Source organism: Papaver somniferum, unplaced genomic scaffold (assembly GCF_003573695.1).
Source record: "Papaver somniferum cultivar HN1 unplaced genomic scaffold, ASM357369v1 unplaced-scaffold_117, whole genome shotgun sequence".
Classification (NCBI taxonomy): Eukaryota; Viridiplantae; Streptophyta; class Magnoliopsida; order Ranunculales; family Papaveraceae; genus Papaver; species Papaver somniferum.
In genome coordinates this window covers 1993824-2021345 of record NW_020620714.1, presented here as the reverse complement: position 1 = coordinate 2021345, position 27522 = coordinate 1993824, and the positions used below count along the sequence as shown (strand labels likewise).

General features: G+C 36.1%; 5 protein-coding genes across 5 annotated transcripts; 3 read left to right on the top strand and 2 right to left on the bottom strand.

Moving 5' to 3' along the window:
- Nucleotides 1–1604: 1604 nt before the first annotated feature.
- LOC113330122 (wall-associated receptor kinase 3-like) lies at nucleotides 1605–3679 on the top strand. The gene is made up of 3 exons (XM_026576976.1): nucleotides 1605–1680; nucleotides 2230–2757; nucleotides 2874–3679. The coding sequence occupies exons 1-3, from the start codon at nucleotides 1605–1607 to the stop codon at nucleotides 3677–3679; spliced, it is 1410 nt and encodes a 469-aa protein (XP_026432761.1).
- Nucleotides 3680–4115: 436 nt separating this feature from the next.
- On the bottom strand, nucleotides 4116–6499 carry LOC113329990 (serine/threonine-protein kinase SAPK3-like). The gene is made up of 9 exons (XM_026576844.1): nucleotides 6205–6499; nucleotides 5879–5953; nucleotides 5653–5754; nucleotides 5494–5547; nucleotides 5317–5409; nucleotides 5118–5210; nucleotides 4940–5044; nucleotides 4767–4865; nucleotides 4116–4666 (listed from the first exon to the last, which is right to left on the bottom strand). Exons 1-9 carry the CDS (start codon nucleotides 6325–6327, stop codon nucleotides 4391–4393), a joined length of 1020 nt encoding a protein of 339 aa, XP_026432629.1. The 5' UTR covers nucleotides 6328–6499; the 3' UTR covers nucleotides 4116–4390.
- A 5281-nt stretch (nucleotides 6500–11780) lies between these two features.
- Nucleotides 11781–13202, bottom strand: LOC113329991. The gene is made up of 4 exons (XM_026576845.1): nucleotides 12846–13202; nucleotides 12577–12771; nucleotides 12145–12505; nucleotides 11781–11988 (listed from the first exon to the last, which is right to left on the bottom strand). Exons 1-4 carry the CDS (start codon nucleotides 13164–13166, stop codon nucleotides 11939–11941), a joined length of 927 nt encoding a protein of 308 aa, XP_026432630.1. The 5' UTR covers nucleotides 13167–13202; the 3' UTR covers nucleotides 11781–11938.
- Nucleotides 13203–19680: 6478 nt separating this feature from the next.
- LOC113330098 (calcineurin B-like protein 1) lies at nucleotides 19681–23155 on the top strand. The gene is made up of 9 exons (XM_026576958.1): nucleotides 19681–19943; nucleotides 20212–20369; nucleotides 20498–20580; nucleotides 21289–21348; nucleotides 21543–21651; nucleotides 21731–21783; nucleotides 21970–22050; nucleotides 22233–22345; nucleotides 22458–23155. Exons 2-9 carry the CDS (start codon nucleotides 20291–20293, stop codon nucleotides 22519–22521), a joined length of 642 nt encoding a protein of 213 aa, XP_026432743.1. The 5' UTR covers nucleotides 19681–19943; nucleotides 20212–20290; the 3' UTR covers nucleotides 22522–23155.
- Nucleotides 23156–23316: 161 nt separating this feature from the next.
- On the top strand, nucleotides 23317–24988 carry LOC113330121 (cytochrome P450 82A3-like). Its single transcript, XM_026576975.1, has 4 exons — nucleotides 23317–23730; nucleotides 23841–23992; nucleotides 24435–24690; nucleotides 24785–24988. The coding sequence occupies exons 1-4, from the start codon at nucleotides 23317–23319 to the stop codon at nucleotides 24986–24988; spliced, it is 1026 nt and encodes a 341-aa protein (XP_026432760.1).
- The last annotated feature ends 2534 nt before the right edge of the window (nucleotides 24989–27522 follow it).

Genomic DNA, 27522 nt, shown 5'->3' with positions numbered 1-27522 from the left:
CAAATTCATGATCAGCCTGACTCGATTTATGCATCAATGTGCAAAGAAAAATATTTCAACAATGAACCTTTTCTACAATCAAACCGATCCCCCCCAAATTCAGCTAGCCCTCTTTGGAAACAACTCAATTCCCTTCTTCCTTGTATCTCACCTCATATTTTCCACCAAATAGGCACAGGAAATTCAATCCGGACCAACTCAAATTGGATCCCGGATCACCCACCTTTAACCCAAAACCATTGCCAAAATTTTCCTCTAATAGCAGATCTTATAGACTCAAGTTCAAACTCTTGGAACCATGACCGATTGTCTCAATTACTACAATCCTCTATTCTCAGGATCATTAACATCCATCTCCCTCAACATGGTCCACCCGACAAAATTATTTGGCCTTACACAAAATCTGGGAAATACACAGTTAGCTCCGGATACCGTATGCTCACCCAACAGTCCACTGCAACCCACCCGACAAATCAGCTACAACCCTCAACTCACATCTAGACACTAAAATGCCCCCCAAAAATACATCTTTTCTTGTGGAAAGCTATCAATGAAGGCTTACCTACCTTCACTCTATTATATAAAATTCACCTTACCACTTCCGACCTATGTCCTAGATGTAACTTATCTCCAGAAACTGCTGAACATAACCTTCTCAACTGCCAATTCGCCAGAGAAGTTTGGAACCTTCTCTTCAACCAGCATGAAGCAGAGCCTGGATTCCAACACCAAAGACCTCAACCGTTCACTCCATCAACCACCGTCAACCAAATACTACAGCTGCAACAACCTCCTTTTGCTTCATCTTGTGGGCACTTTGGATCGCCAGGAATGATCTAGTTTATGGACGAAAACATAAATCGCCTTCCGATATAGTCAAACTAGCAAACCACATGCACCAAGAATACAATTGGGCAAATTCAGTGTTACCTCCACCCCTGCCATGCATGAATGCTACAACACCTTCCACTCCGGATGACAAGAAATATTCAGGTTGGATGGAAACCACAGGAACCGCATTGGATCAAAATCAACACAGATAAACTTCTCGTGGACATCCGGGACCCGCAGGAGGTGGTAATATTTGCAGAGACTCGACAACCTCAGTTATTCTTGCAATGGCCCAACCGTTAGTAATCACAACAACGCTACTAGCAGAGACATGGGCACTCCTAATGACCTAAAAAACGGTCACACTGTACCAATGGACTAAAATATACATTGAATCTGATTCGCAGGCATTAGTTCATTTCATCAACAAAATGGTTGATCCTCCATGGTACCTGAGAGACATGCTTATTGAGATCACCAAAAGGCCGGAAGAAATTCCCCATTACAAAAATTTTCACATTTACAGGGAAGCAAATCATCAGCGGATTCTCTTGCTAATCATGCGGCAGACAATAGTTAACAGGGAGTATTGCACACTAAAATTTGGAAGTACACGGTTCCTACTTTTTTGAAACAAACTGTATTAAATGACACCATGGGAGAAACATGCCCACTTGTAGTTCCACTTTAATTTTATTAATACAAGTTCATGCTTCAAAAAAAAAAGGAAGAAGAATTTATAATCCACCGGTCCACCCACATCCGTCATTTTGATGGATCGAAATGGGCATCCTATTACTGAAGAAATAGACCTGGACTTTTGCTTGCTTCCACTAAAGCCCAACTTTGGTAAGCATAGACTTGGGCTTCACCATGCCGTGCCCAGGTGCCCCCAAGGCGGTGGATGATGGATCCCTTCGTCCCTTCAAGATAAGGTATTGAATTCGTGTGGAGGAAAACTGGGATTCAAAGTACAGGGGTATCGACCCACCTCTTACTCAATCAAGATCAGAAAATTCATTTCCTAATGAGTATCATGTTTCTGGAAGGACTACTACTAATCGATGATAATAATAATAAAATGTAAAGAGAGACGGTGCTGCCAAGAAATTGCACAAATGAGACGCCCGTGGGTGAGGATGATGATGATGTTACACCTACCGGACCGCCTGCTACCACTGGATTTCTCGTTCCATTTTTACTGCAACAACATGGGAAAAAAAAATGATCAATTCCAAATTGTGGTAAATGATAGATGAAGACTACAAACTGTTACAAATAAATAAAAAAATAGTTTAACAATTTACATGGTGGGTAATGGAGGACAGAAAGTGATAACATAATTTGCAGAAGCACAAGTGGAACTGCTGTTTTTATCATCTGCTTAAAAAGAAATAGGGTGTGGATATTCAGGGGTTTACTCTGGTTACGATCTGCTTAAAAAGAAATATAACGGCACATGTAATTCAACCTGTAAAGAAAGGGGAGATGTAAAAGAAGGGTCTTGTGATGGCTTTGGGTGTTGCCAGTTTGCCATAGCCAAGGCATTAAAAGAGATTGAGACTAGTATTTCATGGGATGTTGATCCTAATTGCAACTTCTTATCGTATAACCCTTGCAGTTCAACATTTGTGGCTGATTATGAGCAGTTCAAATTCAATTCATGGGATCTTTTGGCCACACCTAATGGCAGCGACATCCCTATCGTTCTTGATTGGGCCGTAGGGAATAAGAGTTGCGAAGAAGCAAAAAAAGATGTAGCAACTTTTGCATGCCAGGTAAACACTAAGTGTACCAATTTAAACAATAACGCCGGGTATCGCTGCACTTGCTCTGAAGGTTACACGGGGAACCCTTATCTCAAAGGGGGAGGAGGCTGCACCAAAATGGACGCTGTAAAGTTTCCAACAACACCAGTTGCTCTGGGTACATTTTGGGTCTTTCTTTACACGATGATAATATTAGCATTAGTCTATTAGACAATTATTATGTTGAGTGAGGCACCTAATAGCTAAACTCGATCTTATTGTAAATCCCTGCAGGTATCAGTTTCGGGCTCCTGGTTTTATTTGCAAGCTGTTGGTTATACTACTTGTTCTGGAAGAGAAAGAAACTAGTTAGGCAGCGAGAAGAATTCTATCAGCAAAATGGCAGCTTGCTATTAAAACAACAATTAGTGTTAAACGAAGGTGGTGTAGAAACATCAAAGATCTTTACAGAGAAAGAGCTAAGATTAGTCACTAACAATTACGATGAGAGTCTGGCCGTTGGTCGATGTGGCTATGGAACAGTTTACAAGGGAACCTTGCCTGACGGCCGTATAGTTGCCATTAAGAAGTCGAATATAGCTGATCCGAATCAAAATAAGCAATTTATAAATGAGGTTGCTATTTTGACGAAGGTTCACCATCGAAACGTGGTGAAGCTCTTAGGGTGCTGTTTGGAGACTGAAGTTCCCTTGCTTTGCTATGAATACATATCTAATGGCACCCTCTTCCAACACATCCACTCAAGTTCCATTTCTTGGGGAAACCGTTTGAGGATTGCACTGGAAATTGCGAATGCACTTGCTTATTTACACTCAGCGGCGTCTATACCCATCATTCACAGAGATGTCAAGTCTGCCAACATCCTTTTAGATGAAACATATACTGCAAAAATTGCAGACTTTGGAGCATCAAGGTTAATTCCTTTGGACCAAAAAGAATTAGCCACAGTAGTACTGGGGACAAAAGGATATTTGGATCTAGAGTACTTTAATACGAGCCAACTGACTGACAAGAGTGATGTATATAGCTTTGGTGTGGTTCTAGTAGAACTCCTGACAACAAAAAAGCCCATTTTTTAAGAGGGTTCTGAAGACTCTGGACCACATAGAAATCTTGCTGCATATTTTACTTCGTTGATGGAAGAAGACAATCTTTTCCAACTTGTTGAGGATCGAGTGGTGAATGAAGGGCCACTAGAACAAATTGTTGCAGTTGCCGAGCTTGCCAGGAGATGCCTTAAGTTGAAGGGTGCAGAAAGGCCAACAATGAGACAAGTAACAACAGAGGTCGAGAGTTTGAGAGGTGTAGAGAGTCTAGAGGCACAGGAATGCATTATCACTTCTGCCACTGCTGTTGATCCCGAACAATATAGTTTTGGTACAGTTACAACAGGTTCCATGAACATTCCTAGGTGATTCTGTAATTTATGCATCTTAGATTGGTATTCTGACAATTTTCACAGCAAAACATCCTTGTCATATCAATCTTTCTTTGAGAAACATCTAACAGAAAACATGGTACAATAACTCATTTTTGGTAAGTTGCATTAGCACCTTAGGTTATCCCCTGGTGGCACACCAAGTTGACAATACAAGTTGACAACGCAATTCTAGATGAAAAACTTTAAACTTAAATGTCTAATAGTTCGCGAACAATTCATAAACTCACAAAATGAAATACAGTTTCGGGTTTCAAATTCACTCGATTCAGAGTAGGGTTTGTGTTGTTTCTTCCATAATTTGGATTCACTGTACAAACTGGTTTTAACTACAACAATGTCGCGGTAGTTCTTACCATAAGTCTCCACTGCCCTCGGCTTCAGATTCAGCATTGCTTTCGTCATCCTCAGGATCCATCATTCCGACTGTGGTCTGGTTCTGCGTGTTTAATTCTTCTCCTGGTGTGCGTGCTTCTTGGATAATCTGCATTATCTCTTCCACGCTTTGGGTTGGTTGGTAATTTTCAACTGGCTGGTAATGGTAATTTGATTTCTCAGCTTCCACCAGCTCTCTTGGTAAGTTTTTAAGGAACCAGGGATGCCTTTTTATCTCCGGAATGGTGATCCTCTGAGGATTAAAGAATGTGAGCCACCATGTAAACTAAAGCAGGAAAGATTACATACAAGCTTCATTTTAAACAGATCATAATGTGCCAAGACTTACTTACCTTTAATGGGTTCGCGAAGAAAATTTGTGAGAGCAAATGCCGGCATTCTGCAGATACACGGACGTAGTCCGGTATGGTGTAGGTTACACTCATGATTCTCTGCAGGGTATATTAGAAATTAGCTATGCATCAAAAATTTAGTATTTGCTATATAGATGCAGAGAAAAATCCACCCCGATTGTCTTCTTGAAATTTCTGGGATCCTCAGGATCCTCAAATGGATATGCTCCTACTAACATAACATAAAGTGTGACACCAGCTGACCAAACATCTGCTATCTGTAATTTACCGATGGAAAGTTAGACCGCAAAAAAGAAGCACTAAATACAGGCTAATTATGGAGATACATACCTTGCCATCATATTCCTTCCGTGACAACACCTCTGGCGCAATGTAAGCTGGTGTTCCTACTGTTGATTTGGGTTGCGAATGCAATATAGCCGACTGCATTTAAATGAAAGCAACCACACATGAAATCTCTGCAATAGAATGTCCTCATTCCATGATGTATCATAAAGCATAAAAGTCCATAAGCAAGATATGCACGAACCTTTGAATAACCGAAATCACAGATTTTAAGGCGTGGAGTGGGATTTCCATCCAGGAGCGTATTTTCTAGCTTCAGGTCCCTGTGACAAATTTCCTGTTGCACAATAGATAAAGAGTTGGATCCGTCATTCATTTGGTTCAAAGAATGTGAAACAGATTATGATGTATACATACATACCATAGAATGGCAGTAACTGACTCCGGATATTAGCTGTTGGAAGAAAAATCTTGCCTGTTGAAATTGGACACATTATAGTTCTAACTCTCAAAAAAGAGAACACAAAGCAAATAATTCTTGAAAAAACAAAGAAATTAACTAGAGTTTGTTTGATTATACCTCGTCTTCACTAAATCGGCCTGCACTGCAAATTCTCTCGAAAAGTTCACCACCAGCTGCATACTCCATGACAATAGCTAAATGTGTTGGTGTTAACAGAACCTGCACATAATTTGGCAAAATTTCAGGTTCTTGACAATCTTCTACAACATTCTTATGTCCAAAAACTTGGGGATATTTCAACTGTAAATGAATTAACTTGAAGTGCAGAGAATCAACACCATACCTGCTTGAATTGAACAATATTTGGATGCTTCAACGACCGGTGATTGATGATTTCCCGCTGAACATTTTCATCAATCTGAATCCAGGAAAATGATGACAACATATTAAGATTCAAGAACAGAAAAACGTAAACACTATTCATTTCTGCAATGTCAACTTCATGAATTTACTGCAACATGAAACTTTCCATAAATCAATACTAAGCAAACTCTAAATTGAACAAAAGAAAACAACAAATTCAACAGAAGCTTTTTCTGGAAATTGGGAGATGATAAGACAAGTACTTGACTCAATATTGATGATGAGTAAGTAAGAAAATGAAATTACCTTTTTTCCTCTGGGGATGTATTTGACAGCAACAAGTTCTTTAGTTTTCTTATCTCTGACCAACCTTGCTACTCCAAAATTCCCTGACCCAAGTTCTTTCACTGCCTCATAACGTTCTTCCATGGTTACACAGAGCAGAGCAGAAAAAGTGAGACCCAAAGAGAGAAATTACAGAGAATAAACTGAGAATAAATGGCGAGAAGACTTTTTTCAACTTCGAGAGATAGAGAGAGAGAGGAATTTGAGAGCTATTAAGAGAAGTAATTGAGAAGACAGTACATAGAAATTTCAACTATAAGACTTACATAGAATTTAAGAAGGAAAATAATGTTCGAGTCCTTAGACTGAACTTTTAAAAAGAAAAGTACCGTCTAGTCTAAACTATATATATATATATAAAGTTGCTATTTAGAGGTTACCAAATTATAATGAGATTATTAAATTCTGGCTTTTTAGTTTTTTTGGAGGGTTGTTTTTGCTTGGCACTAGTAATCACAAGTGAAAACTAGGTAATAACACCTTATATAGCAGCTTCGTGATAAATTGTGGTGTCTTGCACTACTTCAAGTATGAGAGTCAGGCTCCCGTTAAAATTGTGAAGTTTAACGGTCTAATATATCTGTTTATTAAAAAAAAAAGATTATTGCTAATCTTTACTGCTAACTTAGAAAAGGGAGAGCAATTAACGAACTTAAAATGTTGAAAATCACAACAACCCAAATTATATGTCTTGAAAGGATACATAAATACCGATATTTGGAGTCTAGATTAGCAAATCCCAAGCTAGTCATTGTTTTCTAGTCGTTGTCTGGAACTGTTCATTCTTGAATTCTTGGCTAGATATTCTTTTTAACTTTGTTCGTTGTCACCCTTTATCACTATTAGTACAAAGAAGAATTAAAAGACACGTTAGTGTGAAGAACAAACCGTCGCTTAAAAGTGTCCCTCATGTCTGAATTTGATGTGATAGACGATGGCACCTGCTTCATTCCTAACTCTACATTCAGTTGAACATGGATGGGTGCAACATCATACTCCAAGCAAGCTTAAGTGGACGGTGGCGTGTATGTAATAAGACCTTGTTTGGTTGCGGCGAACTAGGCGCTTGGGTGTGAGTCAATCTCTAACTTGCACCGAGTTAACAGTCAAACTGTTTGTTTTTTATTTTGAGTCTGATATGACTCGACCTCTGACTCATACCTAATTCCGGACTCGGATTCGTTTAAGTCGGATAACAAAATACTCCCAATTCATAAAACCAAACCACTAACTCAAATTTTTTCTATGTTAAATAAGTTAGATAGGATTCAAAACAAACATATGGAATCAGATTCATATGAGTCATGTAATTTTCCTCAGATCCAGACAGATGCGTCAAGAATAAACAAACATGGTGTAAGTAAATGTCATGATCCGAACGTACAGAGTCAGCTCATGGCACGGATTGGCGGCTGCCCATACTAATGCACTTTCAATTTTCTCTTCCCATAAAGGGATTTCTAGCTCGGCTCCTGCAGGAGTCCTAGTTTACGGCTTGTAAGAAATGTAAGGAACAAGTAGCTAGTTCTCTACTATATTTTTTTAATCAAAAGAAAAAGAATTTTCTATTATTTTTCAGATTTTGGAAACCAGATATTATAGAGATAGTATGTATGTGAAAGAGATCAAAGTTGGTGTGCAGAAAACAAGATAGAACTGAGTAGGTGTGGGTAAAAGGTCTAATCCATGATCTTGTGTTTCTGCCCAAGGGGCCGCTCTCATCATCACAACACCTTTCTCTTTTCCTTTTTTTCTCTTTTTTTTTTTACTTAACGGTTGCTGTGTAGTAGCTTGTAAGAGATTTGATAAAAATTATCAAATGTCATAACGTAGCAGACATCATTGTACTAATATAATTGCACAGATCGACTAAAGGGTTGGAAGGAGGAAGTCCCTTTTATAGCAACTTAAAACCTAATACAAAAGTGCGATTTGTTAAAAAGATTGGAAATGGTTTGGTGTGATCAAAATTTTGGATATCTTTTTACTTAACATAATTGTCCCTCCATTTTAGTCCAATTATTATAAGATAATTTTTTATATTTAAAAATCCGTGCTTTAGAGTATAACATATATCTAAAGATTCATGTTTTAGAATTTTGCAAATGTAGGAAATACCATATGGTCTTAGGAATAATATATTAGAGAGAGTCTAGTCCAGTTGACTCAGTCATGTGTGTGTTTGGTCCTTTTGGAAAAATATATTATAGTTTGGTCCTAGAAATTAGGGTTTTGTCCTAGGGTGACGTCACGACTGATGTAATTGTCATCTTGTAGTGGCAGAAATATCCTTTTGGGACCACGTAATATATATACTCAATTATTAAGAGACGATTATCTTTGTTTGCTGCTCGTGTTGAAGATCTTGTTTTTTGATGTTGAAGATCTTGATTTTGATGATGATCTTATTTTTTGATGTTTCTGCTGTTGTTGAATGATGAAGACAACGAAGATCTCGTTTTTGATGTTTTTGCTACTTGTGTTAAAGCTGATGATGAACATGATGAAGTTCATTTTCTGGAATGAACTCTGTTTTTTTAGTTTTTTATATGGAGTTCATTTTCTGGAATGAACTCTGTTTTTTTAGTTTTTATATAGAGTTCATTTCTGGAATGAACTCTGATTTTTCTTAGGTTTTTATATGGAGTTCATTTCTAGAATGAACTGTTTTTTTTAGGTTTTTATATGGAGTTCATTTCTGGAATGAACTCTGTTTTTTTAGCTTTTTATGTGGAATTCATTTCTGGAATGAACTCTGGTTTTTTAGATTTTTATATGGAGTTCATTTCTGGAATGAACTCGTTTTTTATAAATTTTTATATGGAATGAACTCTGGTTTTTTAGGTGATTTCTGAAAAAATAAGTAGAAATAAACAGGAGTTCATTTTGAAGAATGAACTACTACAAAAAAGAAGTAGAAATTAACACGGAAGGGTAATTTTGTCTGTTTTATGTTTTTAAATTATTATGGACCAAATAGTAAAGGCGTTTTCCAAAGAACTAAACAAACATGGGACCACCTAAAAAAAGGACCAAACAATATTTCTCCCCTTTTGCAAATTTGATTTCCTTTAAAAAGGTCTATAAAATCAGGACAAACAACAATATCAATTTTAAAATTTTGGAAGTGTTTTTCTTTTAGGCACAATTTTTAAAAATCGACATTATACAATAATATATTTGGTTTACACCTCAATTAATTTTCTGTTGCCCTACTAAAACAATGTACTCACTTCATTTTGGGGAAACAGATACTTATACTTTTTCAGTTTTGCCTATTTGTTTTCTCTTGAATCGGTCCTCCCACACTGACAGTGGTGTTCTAGTGATAAAATTGTTAGCTTATAAAACCATTGTAAGCATCAAGTTTTTTATCGATGAAACAAAAATGAACTTTTTACCGTGTTACTTGAAAAATGTGCAACATCAAAGGACGGCAGCAAGTAACCATCAGACGGTAAGTTTCACTCTCAATACACATCAGTGTTTGTACTTGTGAGGTACAAACCATTAAACGTGTCCTCACATTAGGGCCATTTTTGACAACCAAGTTCTTGACTTACACCCATGTAATCCATCTTTTGATCTTAGAGGTGTCTACATTAATTGTGACCCTTCGTAAAGATAAATTAAATTATTTAGACAAAGGAAAAGACAATTTGTATTAAACTAAAAATTAATGCCAAGAACAAAAGTGAGCTAATGAGATACCTTTACAACCACTCAATCTAATTAGCTTAGTGATGTAATAGAGAATATAATCAAAAAAATAAATAATTAATAACTTTATCTTCGTTTAGGAACATTTATGTCATTTATTAGCGTAAGATTATTATTCTTTAAATAGTACACCAAGGTTACAAGGTCGGTAGGACTATTTCAATAACAATACTCCCTCCGTCCCACTATTAGATAACTTATTTAGTTTAAAATTTTGTTCCACCATTAGTTGACCTATCTCACTAAACAAGAAAATATTTCTAAAATTATCAATTTTCATTGATTATCGTACGTATAAGAAATATATATAATTTGATATCAATGTTTATACTCGTTGCATAGGTGTTTTAAAATGCTTTCCAACGATACAAAGTTTACGAAAATCTATAGTATAGTTTGAGAGATAAACCATTTATAAATTTACAAATTATTATTCATAAGGACATAATTATAAAAAATACTTAAAAATATTCCTTCTCATTCCTTGTTTTAAGAATTGTGCAAACTTGAATTAGGTCATCTAATAATGGGACGAAGAAAGTATTATAAATTATGCTTGAAAGAAAAAAAAAGTATTTAGTTTCAACGTAATTCCCTAAATCTTTCTTTGGATGAAAACGAAAATCTCCTTCACCAGAATATGACTCAAAATTTATCGTTTGGCCCCAAAATCTATCATGTGATCATATATTAATTTTCTCAGAACCAAAATGTGCACTATTTCACCATGTAATTCAGAGTGATCCAAAATGGGCCTTATGGGCCAAAATATGTCTCGTTGACCACCGGACCAATTTGAGCCTAAGATAGCTTATCTTTGTATTGGTAGAGAAGGTGGTGCCGATGAGTTTCGAATTCACGTCTCGAGTATCATCATCACCCAATAACCTTATCACTATATTACAGTGACATGGGCGATTTAGAATGACACTTTTCCACCACCAATAAGCTGGTCTCTCGAGGCGGAAAAGTGTCTTATGGTCCAAACTTTGCCATTTTATATTTTCAAGTGCGGCATGCATGGTGTTACCTTATGCACGACCCTGCAAAGCAAGTGCTTCGGAATATCTAGAATGCTTAAGAGTGAAGTCTAGAACCACTCCCAAATCTCTTCCGCAACTCTTCTTGAATGGCCGAATGCTTTATAATTGTTACCTTCCAAGGCAACTAATGGCGTAGTCTTAACAACATTTTCCAGATAGACAGTTGTGTAAGGTTCATATATGCGTATGTCTAAGTCTTTGATTATCAGTTAGTCTTTGAGCCACCTACATGTTTGTATTCACGTGATATAAGATGTAAAACGTGGTGCCAACATTGTCTCGTTTCGGCAAACAACTATGCGACTCACATAGAATAATTCTTAGATTTCTCATTGTTAGGGGGACCCTAGTACTACATAAAATAGATCCTTGAACATATACATTCATTGAAGAAAGCTAATATTTCAAAAACTAAACAAATCTATGGTGGGGAAGAAGAATCAAGAACTGGGTCAGTTTACAACCACCCAATCTAATCACCATTATACCAACAGGAACAAAAAAAGGGGTACCATACTCATCCCCTTCCGTCCATACTGCGAGGTCGAGATGTTGCTTCCCGATAGTAGGATTTCTGGCTCCGCCCCTACCGGAGGTAGGAGGATTTGGCACCAGCTAAGGGAGACCTATGGCTTCTTGAAATTTTCATTTCCTACAAGCCAAAGTGTAATCAAGTATGTCGTGCTGAATTTTCTTTCTTAAAAGCCCTGTTGATGTTTTCGAGTAACCGTTTGGCCACTGAATGCCAAGAATTTGCAGTGAGTTGTAACGAAATTAGGATTTAAAGCATTCAATTATTTTTTTAAAACAATCTTATGAATTAGAGACAAAATATATCTCAACGAATTACATTTAAATAAATTGAAATCAGAAACTGTAAACTGAATTGAATTACAAGACTGATGGTATTCATCCAGTACTAGCAGCTAATACTACTTGTCTTCTTCATAGCACTGATCAAGGCAATTAATGTCATCATCATCTGAAGAAGCAGAAGCAGAATCAAAATCCAAGCACATTCCGCGAACAACTTGTTCATAAGTTGAATTACAAGACTGATGGTATTCATCCAGTACTAGCAGCTAATACTACTTGTCTTCTTCATAGCACTGATCAAGGCAATTAATGTCATCATCATCTGAAGAAGCAGAAGCAGAATCAAAATCCAAGCACATTCCGCGAACAACTTGTTCATAAGTCTGATCAATATCTTCTGAAGAGCAGGTAAGTTGATGGTATTCCACAAGCTGGTGAAGACACTGATTCTCTCGTATTAAGTTCGCATTCTCAGTCGCTAATCGTGATTTCTCTGCAAGTAATGCTTCCAATTGAAGTCTCACCAGATCATCTTCTTCACCACCCTTGTGAGACCCATTGCGAAGTCTCATGTTCTCATCCTCGAGCATATCACATCTCTCATGCATAAATGATAAATCTGATCGTATCGACTTCAATTCTCTAGCAAGTGTAGCTGCATTTGCTGCCATTGAGATCGCCAGCTACAAAAAACACACAAATTAGAACCAAGCACATGAGTCGAAGAACATTCATCAAATCAAAGAGAACCAACATTTTTAGCTTTCTTGAGCTTCCCATTCTTCAAATTCGCATCCACTTCGACATCTCCTCCCTGATTTTCAATGGACTGTTCATCAGACTCATCATGCCTTCTCTTTTTCAACATTTTCTTGTCCTCTCCTTCACCTTCAGCATCATTTTTTTGCAATATTTCAGTTAGCGAAGGTTTTGATAGATCTCTTGCTCCCTGCCATCATACAGATCAGAGAAGGTAAGAAGATTATAACCCAAAAGAGAAATTAAAGATTGCTAACTACTTACCTCAATTGCCTTGTGCAAATTGCCTTTAAGTTGAACCAATGAGGAAGAAATCGAATCAAATCCTCGCAGAAGAAGCAAAGTATCTTCATCTCTTGTCGATGAAACTACTGAGTTTTGATTAATTGATTGTCGATTCTCAAGAAGGGTATCCACTCGGTTTCGAAGTGTGCTCCAATAGTCTTCTTTCTCTGATGAAGCAGAAAGACTTGGTGATAATAATGGTGAAGATTCAGATTCCATTGAGATATTGCTGTTAGATTCGCTGTTATTGAATTGAGAAGTAGTAAATGAAGAAGATGGAATATCTAAACAAACTGACATTAATCTGAGACTTGTAGAAACCGAGATATGGGAAGTGTTTTAGATTGAGATTTAAAAGAAACAGAGATTAAAAAACCCCAGTCAAAAGACTAGAACGTTGAGATTTAAGAAAACTAGCCGTTACACTCTCTGTTTCTTTTAAATCTCAACGTTCTAGTCTTTTGACTGGGGTTGACTTACCTACTTTTAGATCTTGACCTTTTCAGTACAAAGACAAAAGTGACCCTGTTGCTTCTGCATTCAAGCAATTTTTAAGGGATGATTCAGTCGGACCATAAAATGTTTGTCATGTGTGCATATCACTTGAAATCTTCCCCATTCATGTGAAATATTTGGTATAACACGATCCAAAAATTAAATTGGAACGGATTCTAACAATTAAGTTTCCAACCCCTACTTTACTTTTGCAGTGGGAGGGAGCATGAAAATCATACACAACTTGATGGTTTTCATCACCTGATTTCAAAATACTTTATATCACCTAAACCTATCCCATAATTTAATACTCCCTCCGGTCCATTTTAGATGAGTGTTTAGGATTATTATTTTGTTCCACATTACTTGATAGTTTTCATATTTTTCCCACAAAATTATCATCACTATCCTCACATTTTGTCTTGTAATCATAAGTTTATTTTTAAACACACTTGTATCAATTAATGTTTGAAGACTTTTCTCAAGAGCATAAATAGAAAATTTTAATATCTCTTTTCATTTCTTAATCTGCGTGAAAACTCCAAAAACATCATTTAAAATGGAACAGAGGGAGTATGTGATTGGAAACATGTATTTTTATTCGTAATCCAAAATTTTCATATGATTCAAAATTTGCATCCTAATCCACAATTTCAAGAGCAGGGGCAGAAAAAAAAAAAAGTGACTTGGGCTTTCTAAGAGAGATGGGAGCAAGCACCACTTAGTTTCTAAATTGGGCTTGTGAAGCTTGAGTCTCTACCACCAAGGGGCAAGGGCGGGAATTGACTACCGGCAATTTTGCCTCCACCCCTGGATCCAAAATCCACATATAACCCAAAGTTTGCCACCGTGATTGAATATTTGCCATGACCGAACTAAGTCTTGTAGAGCAAAATCTTCCTCATTGACTATAGTATACCTCTTGTGGTTCAAAATGTGCATCATGATCGTGTAATTTCAAATTTGCACGGTGACTCAAAATCTATCCCATGATCCGAATAAAATATGTCACATAATCCAAGATGACCAGAGTCTACACTAAAAAAAAGGGTGATTCTACCCATACCATGTTAAATTAGGTGAAATACCCCGAGTAGAAAATTAAGAACAATTACACAGCGAGTCTACCATCGAAATTGAGAATGTGTAAGGTGAATAGGGCATAATGTGCACTTTTCTCCTCCCCCTAGAGGCATCCTTATTATTAACTTTGATGATACTTATAAGGCTATGGGCTAGATTTCGCTTTTAAATTAGACAAAAAATGTAGCACATTTTTCTCACAGCGTTGTTTATTCTTCAACACTATTTCTCTCTTCAGATATATCACGAATATCAATTAGTAGCGAGATAGTTTTGCTGTTTCGTTCAGCACAACTAAAATTCTACTGTTTGTGGAATGGTTCAACGAGATTGTTTTATTTTTTGATCCGACGACTGAGATGGTTGCGTTGTTCCTTTAGCGCGACCAAATTATACCTTTCGCGGAATGATTCAGCGCATCTAGATGCTAAATTGAAATGACCATAAAACTTAGATGGGTATTCAAGCTGACGTGGACTTCCAATCTAGATGCAAGATTGGAAGACCATAAGACTAAGCCTAATAACTTAACTAAAATTGGTGGCGTTGGTCTAATTCTTCGCAATTTTGTAGGGGCATTCAATGGAGAAAATGCATCTACCCAGCTGAATCATGAAGTGCAGAATAATCAAAATGTAGAGGACTACTGGAAGCAGTCAAATGGGCCAAAGAATTACAACTAGAAAAAAGGTCTACTTCTATCTAGACTCAAAAATTGTGATTGATGCGGTTAATAAAGATGTCTTCAATATCGAGTGGAGACTTCAGAATATATTTAATTATTGAAATGAAATCCTTCTTTAGGAATTTTAACTCCTGCCAATGTATGCATGTGCCAAAGGAGAAGAATAAGGTAATTGACATTCTGTCGTAGTTAGCTAGAGTTGTGAGAATGAGTGGTGTGTCTGGATTCAATCTCCTCCTAGTAATATCAATTTTCAATTACCGTAGGTTATAAACCATGTAAACTCTTGATTTTCATAGTTGTATGTTTTCTTGTTTCAAAAGAAAATTGTGTAAAATATGGTCTCCTTTTGTCTCTTACAGGAGATATGTTGGGAGATTTTCTTTTGGAAAACATATCATTTCCCATAAAGCTTTACAAAACGTTCACATTGTCTTCATTGGATTTACAAAACCATCGTATTTTTTTATTAATGTTTACAAAATAGTCTTTCTCCATTCGATTTAACTGTTTTGAAAAAATTGGTTTGCTAAATACCCCTCATCAGTTAACTAAAGTGGTTGAGGTGGTGGTGATGATGAAGTGATGGTCGTGGTGGTGTAAATAGAAGAAGTCTCGTTGAACTCCGAAAGGGAAGCGGTAAACCCCCAGTTAACATTATGACTATTTTGTGAACTGGATTATAAAAGTGTGACCATTCTTGATAATACCCTAAAGAAGAGAATGAACAAAATATGCAATTCAAAATCTAAAGGGTTATCCAAATTGGTCCTTGTGGGCCAAAATGGCCTTGTGGTCTAGGATATCTAATTGAAAACTTGATGCATGATCCAAAATAGTGGTTGGGGACCAAATTATGTATCCGGGTCCAAACTTTGACGTGTTAGATTCTTATCCAAAATTTACAGGGTGGCCTGAGATTTATCGACTGAATGCTTCAAGTTCCCAAGTGTGCCTTATGTGAACTGGATCACACATAATGCGAGCAGAAGGTGATACCTTTATGCCCGATACTGCGTTCCGGGGTATCTTGAATGCTCAGAGTTGACGTTTTACCGAACGGCCGAGCATCGATAATGTTTTTTTAAGTCAATTACTCTATGCGAGAAGAAAACCGAAAACGTCATGCATGATCTAACTGCGAAGAATTGTGAATCAAGGACGTGGTTTCAAATTTCAAGCTAGATAATTTTTTTCACGTATAAAACGTGGTTTCCGAATTGTTCCATTTTGGCAAACTACAATGTGACTCGCATTGACAAGATATTGCAATATGGACGGAAAACGAAAGGGGATCCGATTTTCAATTAATGGGCAAGATTTTTCTTATGGTGTGAAGGATCAAGGATGGGTCAGTTTAACAACCACTCAATCTAATTAACATAATAGTATTAAAAAGAAAATTAGCATAAGAATTTGATTAAATTTTTTGGTGTCGTCATTAACATTTACGCGATGAAAAAATTATCCCCTCACCACAATTTTAAACTTGTCAAATAATGTTAACTTGCTTCAAAACTAATAAATAATGGCTTTTCTTAAATGTAGCCCATGATTTTATTAATCATACCCCACAAAAAATAAGTCATTAATCTAACCAAGCAGTTTCTTAATATTATTAACGTATTATCATTTCCTTAAATCAAAAGATAAAAGTTAATCATATAATTTTTGTAATACAATTTCCGTTAGATCTATGACATAATTGATGATTTTTAATTTTTGTAAAAGTTAATCAATAATCATGATTGAGAAAAAAAAATCATCTTAGAGTTTTTATAGAATAATAATGTTTATGGAGTTTTAAAAAATTGATTTTAGAAAAAGAATCAAAACCTTACTTGATTTGATTTCGATTTTTGATTGATATTGTTGTGGAGATTTCTTAAGGGAACATTAGAATATATAACCTTGATCGATATACCGATATTATCCTAATCATGATTTAGGAAAAGTTAGGGTTTATATTTTGATTTTAGGGAAGAATTGAAGTAGGATTATTAGTTAAATAAAATTAAGACTTATTTGATAATTTTGACCTTTTGTTTTAACTTAAACTTCTTGGACTATGGTTAATAAAAGCATGAACTACATTTAAGAGAAGCCTAATTAATAATGTTTACCCACACAAAGATGCACTATATAATCACTAGGAAACACTATGAGAGTGTAATGTTGGATATTTTCAACATTATGTATTTTTGTTTGCCGCACTCCGAGGGCATAGCTTCTCCGGGTCGAGTGCGAGAAAGTGTGTCGGAAAATTTTTTGGTTCTAGGTTGAAAACCTAGATCAAATATCTTTGAAATTTTGAACAGACGCGTCTCTGTCAACAACCAGTATTGATGCCTTTTGAAGATGTCGTTTGGCGATGAACAATTAAAAACATAACTATGCATTACCAAATTTTCTTTCATAAGAGCCAAAGTGAAATGAACAATTAAATAAAGTTTGTAGATAGGTAAGGTACAAGACACCAACATCTATCCCATGGTGTCACATTTTTGACTTCACATTTTCTCGTGCCTATCTATATATCATTCACACGAAAAGGAATGTTGAAGCTAATTTACAAGATGATTCTTTTTGAAGTTTGGTGTGGACAAGGAATTTCGTACCTAGAGTGTGGATGCAACTATAATCTTATTATCATTCATCAAATATGAACCGTTAAATGTTATAAGTTTGTCTAGAATTGGACTTCTTTTTTTCCCTTTTCTAAAGCCAAAGTGAGACCAACAATCAAGAAAAGGTGGTAGATAGATAAGATATGGCTTAGGATATGTATGTTTCATATAAACTATGAACTCTCTACACTTTTTCCTCTTAGATGCCAACAAGTTATACATTCGTTAGTAGTTTCCTACCAATATTCTTCTCCTTGAAAGATAAAGTCTTAAGAAACCAGAAAAGTGAAGACATCAATTTAGGGTTGTTCATCATAGCCAACCAGACATCTTTCTCTCGATATGTCTCTTTTTGACTTTCATAGTTGTATCTTTCTCTTTAGAATATTCCTATGATATTATTCTTTCAATTTTATATTATTGAAAATTTAATTTTCTTAATAATTATTTGACAAGCTGAGAATAAACACACCATAAAAACTAACACAAATTCGAATATAATCCACCCAAAAGGTTTATAGGGTGTTAAAAAACCAGAAGCAGAAGTGTTTATGTTTCTCCAGAAATAGAAGACAGAAGCAAAGATATTTTTCTTCACAAAAAATGGATTTTTTTTTTACTTCTATAAGTCGTTCTAAAATTTTACAACCAAATAACTTTTTACTTTTTGACTTCTTACTTCTATCCATATGCGCTATTAATAAGCTTTTTGGTCAGTGTTTTGAGAGTACTATTTGAATTTTCGTTCTGTGTAAACCCATTTTTATTTTTTTCGTTTATGTTTTGTGGATAAAAGACTATTTATTTTAATTACGAAACCCTACAACAAAAACAGTGAAACATAAAAATTTTAACACGCAGTCAAAACCTATGGGGATAGGTCTATTTTTCAACCCGATTTACAAATATAAGCAAGTTTTTTTGTTTTTGGAAATTAGCAAATATATAATGGTGTTTCCATCCGATATGTAAGTCGGTTAATATCTAGCGAGTTTAGTCCATGTTTCGGTCAGGCACAAGATAAATAGTATGGTAGTTTACTCTTGTTCACCTTTTTTTACTAGTTTTCAACTCGTCCTTCTGCAATACTTTTCAGGTTCTTCGAGTTCGATTCTGGATTACACTATTTTCAGGTTCATCACAACATTCTCCAAAAAGGGATAATCGACTATGTACAAAACTTTTTAGGTTCGTCGATTCCTGTTCAAAATCATTATACCGCTTTCAGAATCTTCGAATCATTTACCCTCACTACCAAGAAAATGTGTCCAGTCAATCCAACTCGGCGGATTAGATTGTTGGGACAAAGAACAAATCGAGTCAAAAAGATAACTCAATTATTTAAAGTCCCAAAAACTTTTTTTTGTCAAGCAAGATAACTTTCTGTTAGACATCCTTTTTTTTTTTGTAGAAAACAATTTTACCAGGCCTTTATTTACAAATGTCAGAAAAACAAGTCTATAATTATGAGAAAATAAAAAGATATACGAAATAAACCTTTATGGCTCCACACTTATAACTCAGTGGTTTCACATCAACTCCAAAGGAGGAAGTAAAAAGTTCCATCTCCACAATAAATTTCTATATCGTAATGTAGTTGTATCCATAGGAGAAAGTCACGAGTTCGATCTCCATGATAAAAGTTTTTATCTAGTGCAGTTGTATTGTTGGTTTGGGTGTTGAGATTATTAGTTCCACATTGTTGGAAAATCTAAGATCCTGTGGTTTATAATCCTTTAGGGCCTATCCACTCATTGCCAATTGATTTTGAGTTAGATGCCCATATTCTAATACGGGGGATAAATTTTATAGTGGGCCAGTCCGAGTAGTTGGGTTCCGATACGAAGTTGGGTCCGGCCTTCGTGTTTCAAATTCGGTCAGCACAAATATAAAATAGAAAATCAAGGAGAATCTCAACCGTTAGTCGAGAGAAACAAGATACAGTTCATTATTTCCTTCACAGCAACAAACTCCAACACTTTCTCTCTGTAAAGAAAAAACCGCATTCTTAGTTTCTTGATTGACTGCAACAATCTTCAAACTTAGGGTTTCCCATTATTTATACCCAGATTCGTTCCAGAAAGAAGAACAAAACCTCCAAATAAGAAGAAAAACGTGTTTAAAAAAAAAAAAAAAACTAATTTCAGCTCAGGAAAGTTAGAAATCTCTTGGTGAAATTCATATGCAGTAAGTTCAATTCATCCCCTCTGATTCATTGTAATTGGGTTTTGATTTATAGAGAGATCTATTGTGTTTTTGTTAAGTAATTAGTTGTTAAAAGATATGATTTTTATTTTTTTCCCTAATTTTTTTCCTTTTTGTAATTATGATTAAATTAGAGATTTATGTTGATTTTTATGAGAAATTAAAATAAGGGTTTTGTGATTTAATGTGTTTTGTGAGAACCCTTTGTTGGATTAAGGATTGTAACTGATTTTGTGGTGTTTTGGTGCAGGGTTTGATTTTCTTTAGGGTTTTGAATATGCAAGTATTGAGGATATATTATACAGAAGCTTAGGGGCTTTAGTTAGTCAATGGGCTGTTTTAATTCAAAGGTTAGAAAACAGTTTCCTGGACACGAGAACCCTGTCATTCTTGCTTCGCAAACTGCGTGTAAGCAAAATTTCGATTTGATTTTGTTAGCATTGTATTTTTGGTTCAGAATGGTTAAATTCCTTTTGAGGTTGTATGTTGGTAGCTTATGTTTTGTAATAACGTATTATTTGTTTTTGAAATTTCAGTCAGTGTAAGCGAAGTTGAAGCGTTATTTGAGTTGTTCAAAAGTATTAGCAGTTCGGTGATTGATGATGGGTTGATAAGTAAGGTATATTTCAATCTGTAACTCATTATGGTTCTCCGAATCTCCTTATGTTTTTGGACTGCGTATGTCATTTTTGTTGCCCTTGCTCTATTGCTAAGGTAGGAGTTTTTTCGCTGGTGTATTTGTTCATGCCACATCCCTGTACCGCCAAATTCTTTGTTTTCCTTCCCATCTAGGTTATGTATGTTGTGTCCAACTTATAACCGTTTTGAGCCATAAATCTTTAGCGTGCAGTACATTTTAAAACAGGGTACTTTTTGGTTGAGAGTTTCTAGAGCTACTAGATTCGCTGCTGGATTATTAGTCATGTAACCATTGCCTATTGGTTTAGCTTCTTAAAGTAAGGCCTACTTTGGAAGATGGAGAATTACCGTATCAACTGATGAAATCCAATTTGACCTATCTATTGCTAACCTTAACCTACTAATAGTCTATACAGATGTACTAAAGATTCCAATTACTAAGTGTAAGGTGATTGGCCAAGGTCCCTGTTTATATAGATCTTAGCAAAAGCTTATTTGCTCTCCAACTAATAGTCTAGTGTGGTAAAGCTAAACGTAAGAGTGGAACCATTAGTCAGTTACCCAGCCATCCTTCTTTAGCTGGCAAAATACCTCTCTAATGGAACATTTTGTTGTTCTTAGATTGCAAGGAATATTCTTAGATCGCAAGGAATAATAACAGAAATGGTTGTTTGTTTGTTGTATGCAGGAAGAATTTCAATTAGCTTTATTCAAGAACAGAAAGAAGGAAAACCTCTTCGCCAATCGGGTATGGTCCTCTATCTTACTTGTGTAATACATCCCAACAATTGCAGATTGATGTTTGTTGTTTGTATAGCACCATCGTTCTGTGTCTATTCTTGTGTTATGTCGTCCTGAATCTAGTTCTTTGGATATTGTTTTTCTTTGTTCCCACCCTGAATGTTGTGTTCATGTTTTCAAATGGTACCAATATGCATGCAGATTTTTGACCTGTTTGATGTGAAGCGGAAGGGAGTGATTGATTTTGGTGACTTTGTTCGATCACTTAATGTATTTCATCCAAACGCCCCATTTGAAGACAAAATTGAGTGTAAGTGGAAACAAGTTGATTTGTTTCTAGGATTTGCAAGTCGGTAGATATATTTTCTGAACAGTACTCTTGATTGCAGTTTCATTCAGGCTCTATGATATGGACAGTACGGGATTCATTGAACGTCAAGAGGTAATAAATCATGCAAATCCAAAAACTCGTTGTTCATCAGTTTATTCTCTTGTTCATGGCACTGCAACATCTCTGTGATTAACTCTACAATATTATGTTTTTCCTATTACTGGAGTCTTAGCTGATTCTAACGCTACAAATTTCCCAATGTACTTCTTTTAAAAAGTGCATTTGATGTTTCTTCAGGTCAAACAGATGTTAATTGCACTTCTATGTGAATCAGAAATGAGGCTAGCTGATGAAACCATAGAGATCATACTTGATAAGGTAAGCTGTTATTGCCTGAAATAGTTTCGCCGAATGCTCTGTATCAATAAGCCGCCATTAGTAAAAGTAAAAACTAAAAAGAGCATTCATTTATACTTGAGTTCATCCAGCGGCTTACATCAATCAGAACTTCTGATTTTCAGATAAACTAGAAATTAAACTTTTGTTGATTATGTGAACAGACATTTTTAGACGCCGATGTAAATCAAGACGGGAAGATTGATAAAGCCGAATGGCTTAACTTTGTCTCACGAAATCCATCACTGATGAAGATTATGACCCTCACTTATTTAAGGTAAGTCCATGGAAATCCTTAGCGAGTTTCTGAATTTTTGTCGATTAAACAATGTTTTGCAGCTCATATAATAAAACCTAATACATTTTCTCTTATTTTTGGAACTTTACAGAGATATTACCACGACATTTCCAAGTTTTGTGTTCAACTCAGAAGTGGAAGAGATAGCAACTTGAGAATTTTTGTTACCCAATGTTCTCTCATTCTCTTGCGCACTCGGGCTTTCTCTTCTTAGCAACATTCACAGTAAACAGAAAAAACAGCCAAATATTTTCTGTCTGTCGAATAGTCTTAGTAGTTTCATTAGCCCTAAATGAGTATGGGGTTAAGAATCAAATTGGTATTTTAATTCCCTCGGTATTGGAGTGTTAGCAAATGTAATGAAGGTTTAGAGAAGGAGAGCGAGGAGAAGATACATTGAGTTATGAGGCGCAACACATTAAGGTTACAAACATGGGAACGATGGTGTTTTCAGTCCATTGCTGTAAAAATGTATGAATCATCTGTTCTACATTTTCATTCATGGACATCTCTTCTTGCTTGTGTTTATGCGTTTGTTAGAAAAATCAAGGAAACTGATTTTCACCCAAAATTGTATCATCGTATAATCCAAACTAGTTTAAATTAGGGGTATCAATGCTTACTCGATTGAATCAGTTTTATCAGACACGTTAAGATTATCCATCAGGATTGATCGGGTTGGAAGGTTCTATCCGGCTGATGTCCGGCAAGATTTACATTTCCGGCTGATGTCCGGCAAGATTTACATTTTCAGCAATTAATAATTCTGGAGATCTCGTATAATTTAGTGCGAAGATAGTGTTTACAAACATACCATATTGATTACATAATGTTCCGTGTACCTCTATAAAAACAGATGCATTTGAAGGTAACCAGAATGTACCTAAGTGCGAGATCCCTCAGCCAGGTACCGATCAATCAGTTTTATCATCGATCATCTGCAAAAAAAAATGGTGGATTTGATACTCGCCTGCCAGTGTTTCGCATCAGTACCGGGCATTGCAGGCTTGTTGGTTTTGCTAACTTTCTTATGTTACATCTGGGTCACTGTTATAAAGCCAAGGAATGGGAAAGCATCATCTCTGCCGCTCACTGAAGTTTCTGGCGCATGGCCCATAATTGGTCATCTTCCTCAGCTAGTAAGATCTACTACACCTTTATTCAAAATCCTTGCGGACATGTCTGACAAGAACGGACCTGCCTTCATGGTTCGATTCGGTATGCACCCGACTCTAGTGGTGAGCAGTTGGGAGATGACTAAAGAATGCTTCTCCACTAATGACAGATTCCTCGCTAATCGCCCACATTCTGCTGCTTCCAAATACCTCAATGTTGGCGATTTTGCTTTTTCCTCGTATGGATCCGTAAGATCGCTAATATGCAGTTGTTCTCTCTAAAGCGGCTCGAATCGCTCAAGCATATCCCTTACTCAGAGATCAGCAACCATATAAAAGGACTATACCAACATTGTCAGATAAGCGGTGTAGCTGCTAGATGGCTTAAAGTCAACATGAGTGAAGCGTTTAAAGAGCTAACGTTGAACGTGGCCTTGAAGCTGGTTGTAGGGAAGTCTCTATTTAACCAGCACGGCGAGGATGATGAATCTGACACCAGGAATGAGTTTGGGTGAGTCTAATGTATTTTGGATTTTGGGGATTTTGAGGGAGTGTAAGAGAATGTAGGGAGTTTGAGAGAGTTTGGTGTTTTAAGTGTAGGGAGTTTGAGAGACTCTCCCAAAATCTCTATTTTTTTGAGAAATTTGGAGTGAGGCAAAAATACAATGTAAACTCCCTAAAACTCTCTAAAACAAACCAACTCCCTAACATTCTAGTTTTAACCACTAACAGAGAGTTTAAGAGTTTCTTTCAAACTCCCCCACGACTAACAGGGTTTTCTAGGGAGTTTGAGAGACTCTTCTAAACTCTCCTACGACTAAATGGGATTTTGAGAGACTCCTTCAAACTCCCCCACGACTAACAGGAAAAAACCCAACTACACACAACTCCCCCAACTCCCTTGAGGACTAACACCATGTACATGACAATCAAAGAGTTCTTCACGCTGTTAGGGGTTCCTGTTGCATCTGGCTGGATGTGGACGGACAAAAGAAACGCATGAAGAGGGTAGCCAAGGAGATGAACTGTTTTGCTAAAAAATGGCTTGAAGAGCATAAACAGAAAAAAAGACTTCAACTGGCAGCAAGCAATAATGTTGGTGATAAAGAGAATGACTCCATGGACGTGTTGATAACGGTTCTTGATGAGGAAAATGAGGATCTCTTTGCTGTTCACAGTCGGGATACTGTCATCAAATCCACCTGTTTGGTATGTAATTTAGCACATTTCGGATTTCTATAAATGTTCCCATGTTTAGGAATAATCAATGAATAATCCTAATTAGGATTCGCCCATTTTGCAGTCCCTTATATTAGGCTCCATGCAGACCACATCAGTAGCCATGACATGGGCTCTCTCAGAACTACTCAACAATCCAAATGTCTTAAGAAAAGCGAAAGAGGAAACCGAGACCAAGGCTGGAAAAGATGGAAACATAGAGCACCGCGACATCAAAGACCTTGTGTACCAAACAGGTGGATTGGTACACAAGTCTGCAAATTACTAGAAGTTCACCTTTGCCCACGCCTCCCAGCCTCATATTACTAGAAGTTGAGTTGCGAATCGTCCACCCAATTCAATACCGGGCAGAACAAAAGTCTTCTTCCTAAGGATACTAATTTGTTTATTTTTATATGACTTTGTAATCAGTTTCCAAAATGCAAAAGCATACCTCATGGATGTCAGAAGATATCTTCAAGTCCAAGGATTTCAAGGATTCACATTAGAATCTTTACCAAATAACTATTTTGAAGCATATATTGCATACTTTGTTGTTACTGTGCTCGTTTACTGTGCTCATAAACATATACCAATTTGTATACGTAAACTAGAGACGAAAAGTGACTCAAATTGTAGAGTTAATGTTAAGATCTGAGCAAGCCATCGATACTAATGTTAAAATAACATAGTCATGCAATATCTACAAGCAGTGTGCAGCAAGATATTTGTTGTGCTATCTAGAATGTAAAGATTAGTTATAATAACAAGCTTACAAATGCGCTTGAATTTGTGTTTGAGTTCAGCCTTGTGATTGCTGTTGGTGAGTTTGAAAAAGAAATCAGCATAGTCATCTTGATAAAAAAACATTTAGTGGTGTGGCCGTACCAATGGCTAACACGGTAGCAAAGCCTTGCGTTGATGGTGATGTCCTCACGGCAGTTCGCGTTTCCTGATGAACAATATTCATGGAAGAAGCCATTAAATAGTACTAATGTACTAGCTAAGATACTTATAAACCTAAACTTGTTGTACAATTAAATTTGCTTGCTTCAGTGTTCAGGAGAGGCAATGATTTTTCTTGGAGTTTGACTTTATAAGCTTATTTCAATCCAATACTATAATTGATGCAATAATAAACACATGGCACTACATATAATTCAACAGTTTTTTGGTGAAAGAGACATAAATCTACTCCGAGTTATTAATAACGCCATAAACACATAGGGCTACATAGAATTTAATGGTTTTTTTTGTGGTTTTTAACTATTTTTTCCCCGCCCCCGTCCAAGTCAGGGAAGCACCGACACAAACATGGGACACCAATACCGGACACGAGCACAACGCGCGCGGCGCGGATGAGGATCCTAATATATTACTCCCTCCGTCCTAAATTATTAGTCCGTTTTGACTAAGTCAAGATATTAAGGAAACCGGAGAAGTGTACAAAACTACCCCTATTAAATGATATATTATTACTAAAAGTAAAATGAGTATATGGAGTATGTAAGAAAAATACATTGGTAATGATTATATTTACAGAAATATTTAAATAAAAGATAAAAATAAAAATATTTTTGGATTGATTTAGTAGATTTGTTTCCTATTGAGGAAGATATCATTTAATATTTAGATTACTGATATTTTAAAATAATTTTATAAATGTAAAAGTTTGAAGGATATATTTGAGAGTTTTACTGAAAAATATGGCTATAAACAGAAGCTGGACAATATTTTAGGACAGACGAAAATAGAATAGAGGACAGAAATTTTAGGACAGAGGGAGTATCAATTATAATATGATACTAGGGAATTTGCTTCTTAGTCGGTGAATTAATGTCTATTCTTTTCAAAATTTTAAGTTGATGATTTTGTTTTCGACTCGGTAAGTTTTTCTAGAGATTAGTTTATGTTAGCCGTCTAAGCACCTTGCTCATCTCTTCTGGTATCTTTTGAGGGCACCATTTGTTTTTTATATTATTTTTTTCTTTTTCAAGAAAAGAAAACATGATATATTGGATGTATAATTTGAGTCCAATTTAGAGAGTTGCGGTTTAAAGCTGAACAAAGCTCGACTTCCAGAGTTTCTGACCCCACTTGAGAGAATATAGGCCAATAAGATTCGTGGGTCTTGAGATCTTTTCGGTGTTTTTTCCCGCACACAAATGGGGTAGGTGATCGATACTCATACTTATCGAACCTAATCAGAAAACAAAACCCATACCCTAATTATATTCTCTACGATTTCCTTTTCTCTCCTCTTTTTCTCTGCCGTCACCCTGATTCTATTCTGAACAAAGACTTCGACAGCTGTGAAGTATATGCCATTGATAACGAAACTGGAGGCACGATGGTGTCATACCCAAACCTACATACAATAATCACCTTTTCTACATCGACTTTGTCAATACCAGTTAGCTGGTGTATGAACTTTAAATCCTAAACCCTAAATTTTGCTTTCTGTTTCATCGCCTCATATCTTCTCCCTTACTCTATGTTTTACTAGGCGTTTCTCCTTCAGTCTATTTTTATTTTCTCCGCAGTCATGTTGATTTATTTTTTAACTGTCGGAGATGCATCATAGACGTTTCAGTCTTCTTATCTTGCTTTGTTGGACATGTTTCATGTGATTTTCAGTGAAACATAATCATGATCGAGAAATTGTGGTTTTGTATTAATTTTTTGGGTACGTATTGATTTTGCAGGTGAGGTTTTGAATCTGTGACTCAGGATTGGATAATCGCGATCCATCAATCAGATGTCTGAATATTTGCATACTAGGAAGAGAAAAAAGATCAGGCCTAACTGAACTGTGGCTGTGTT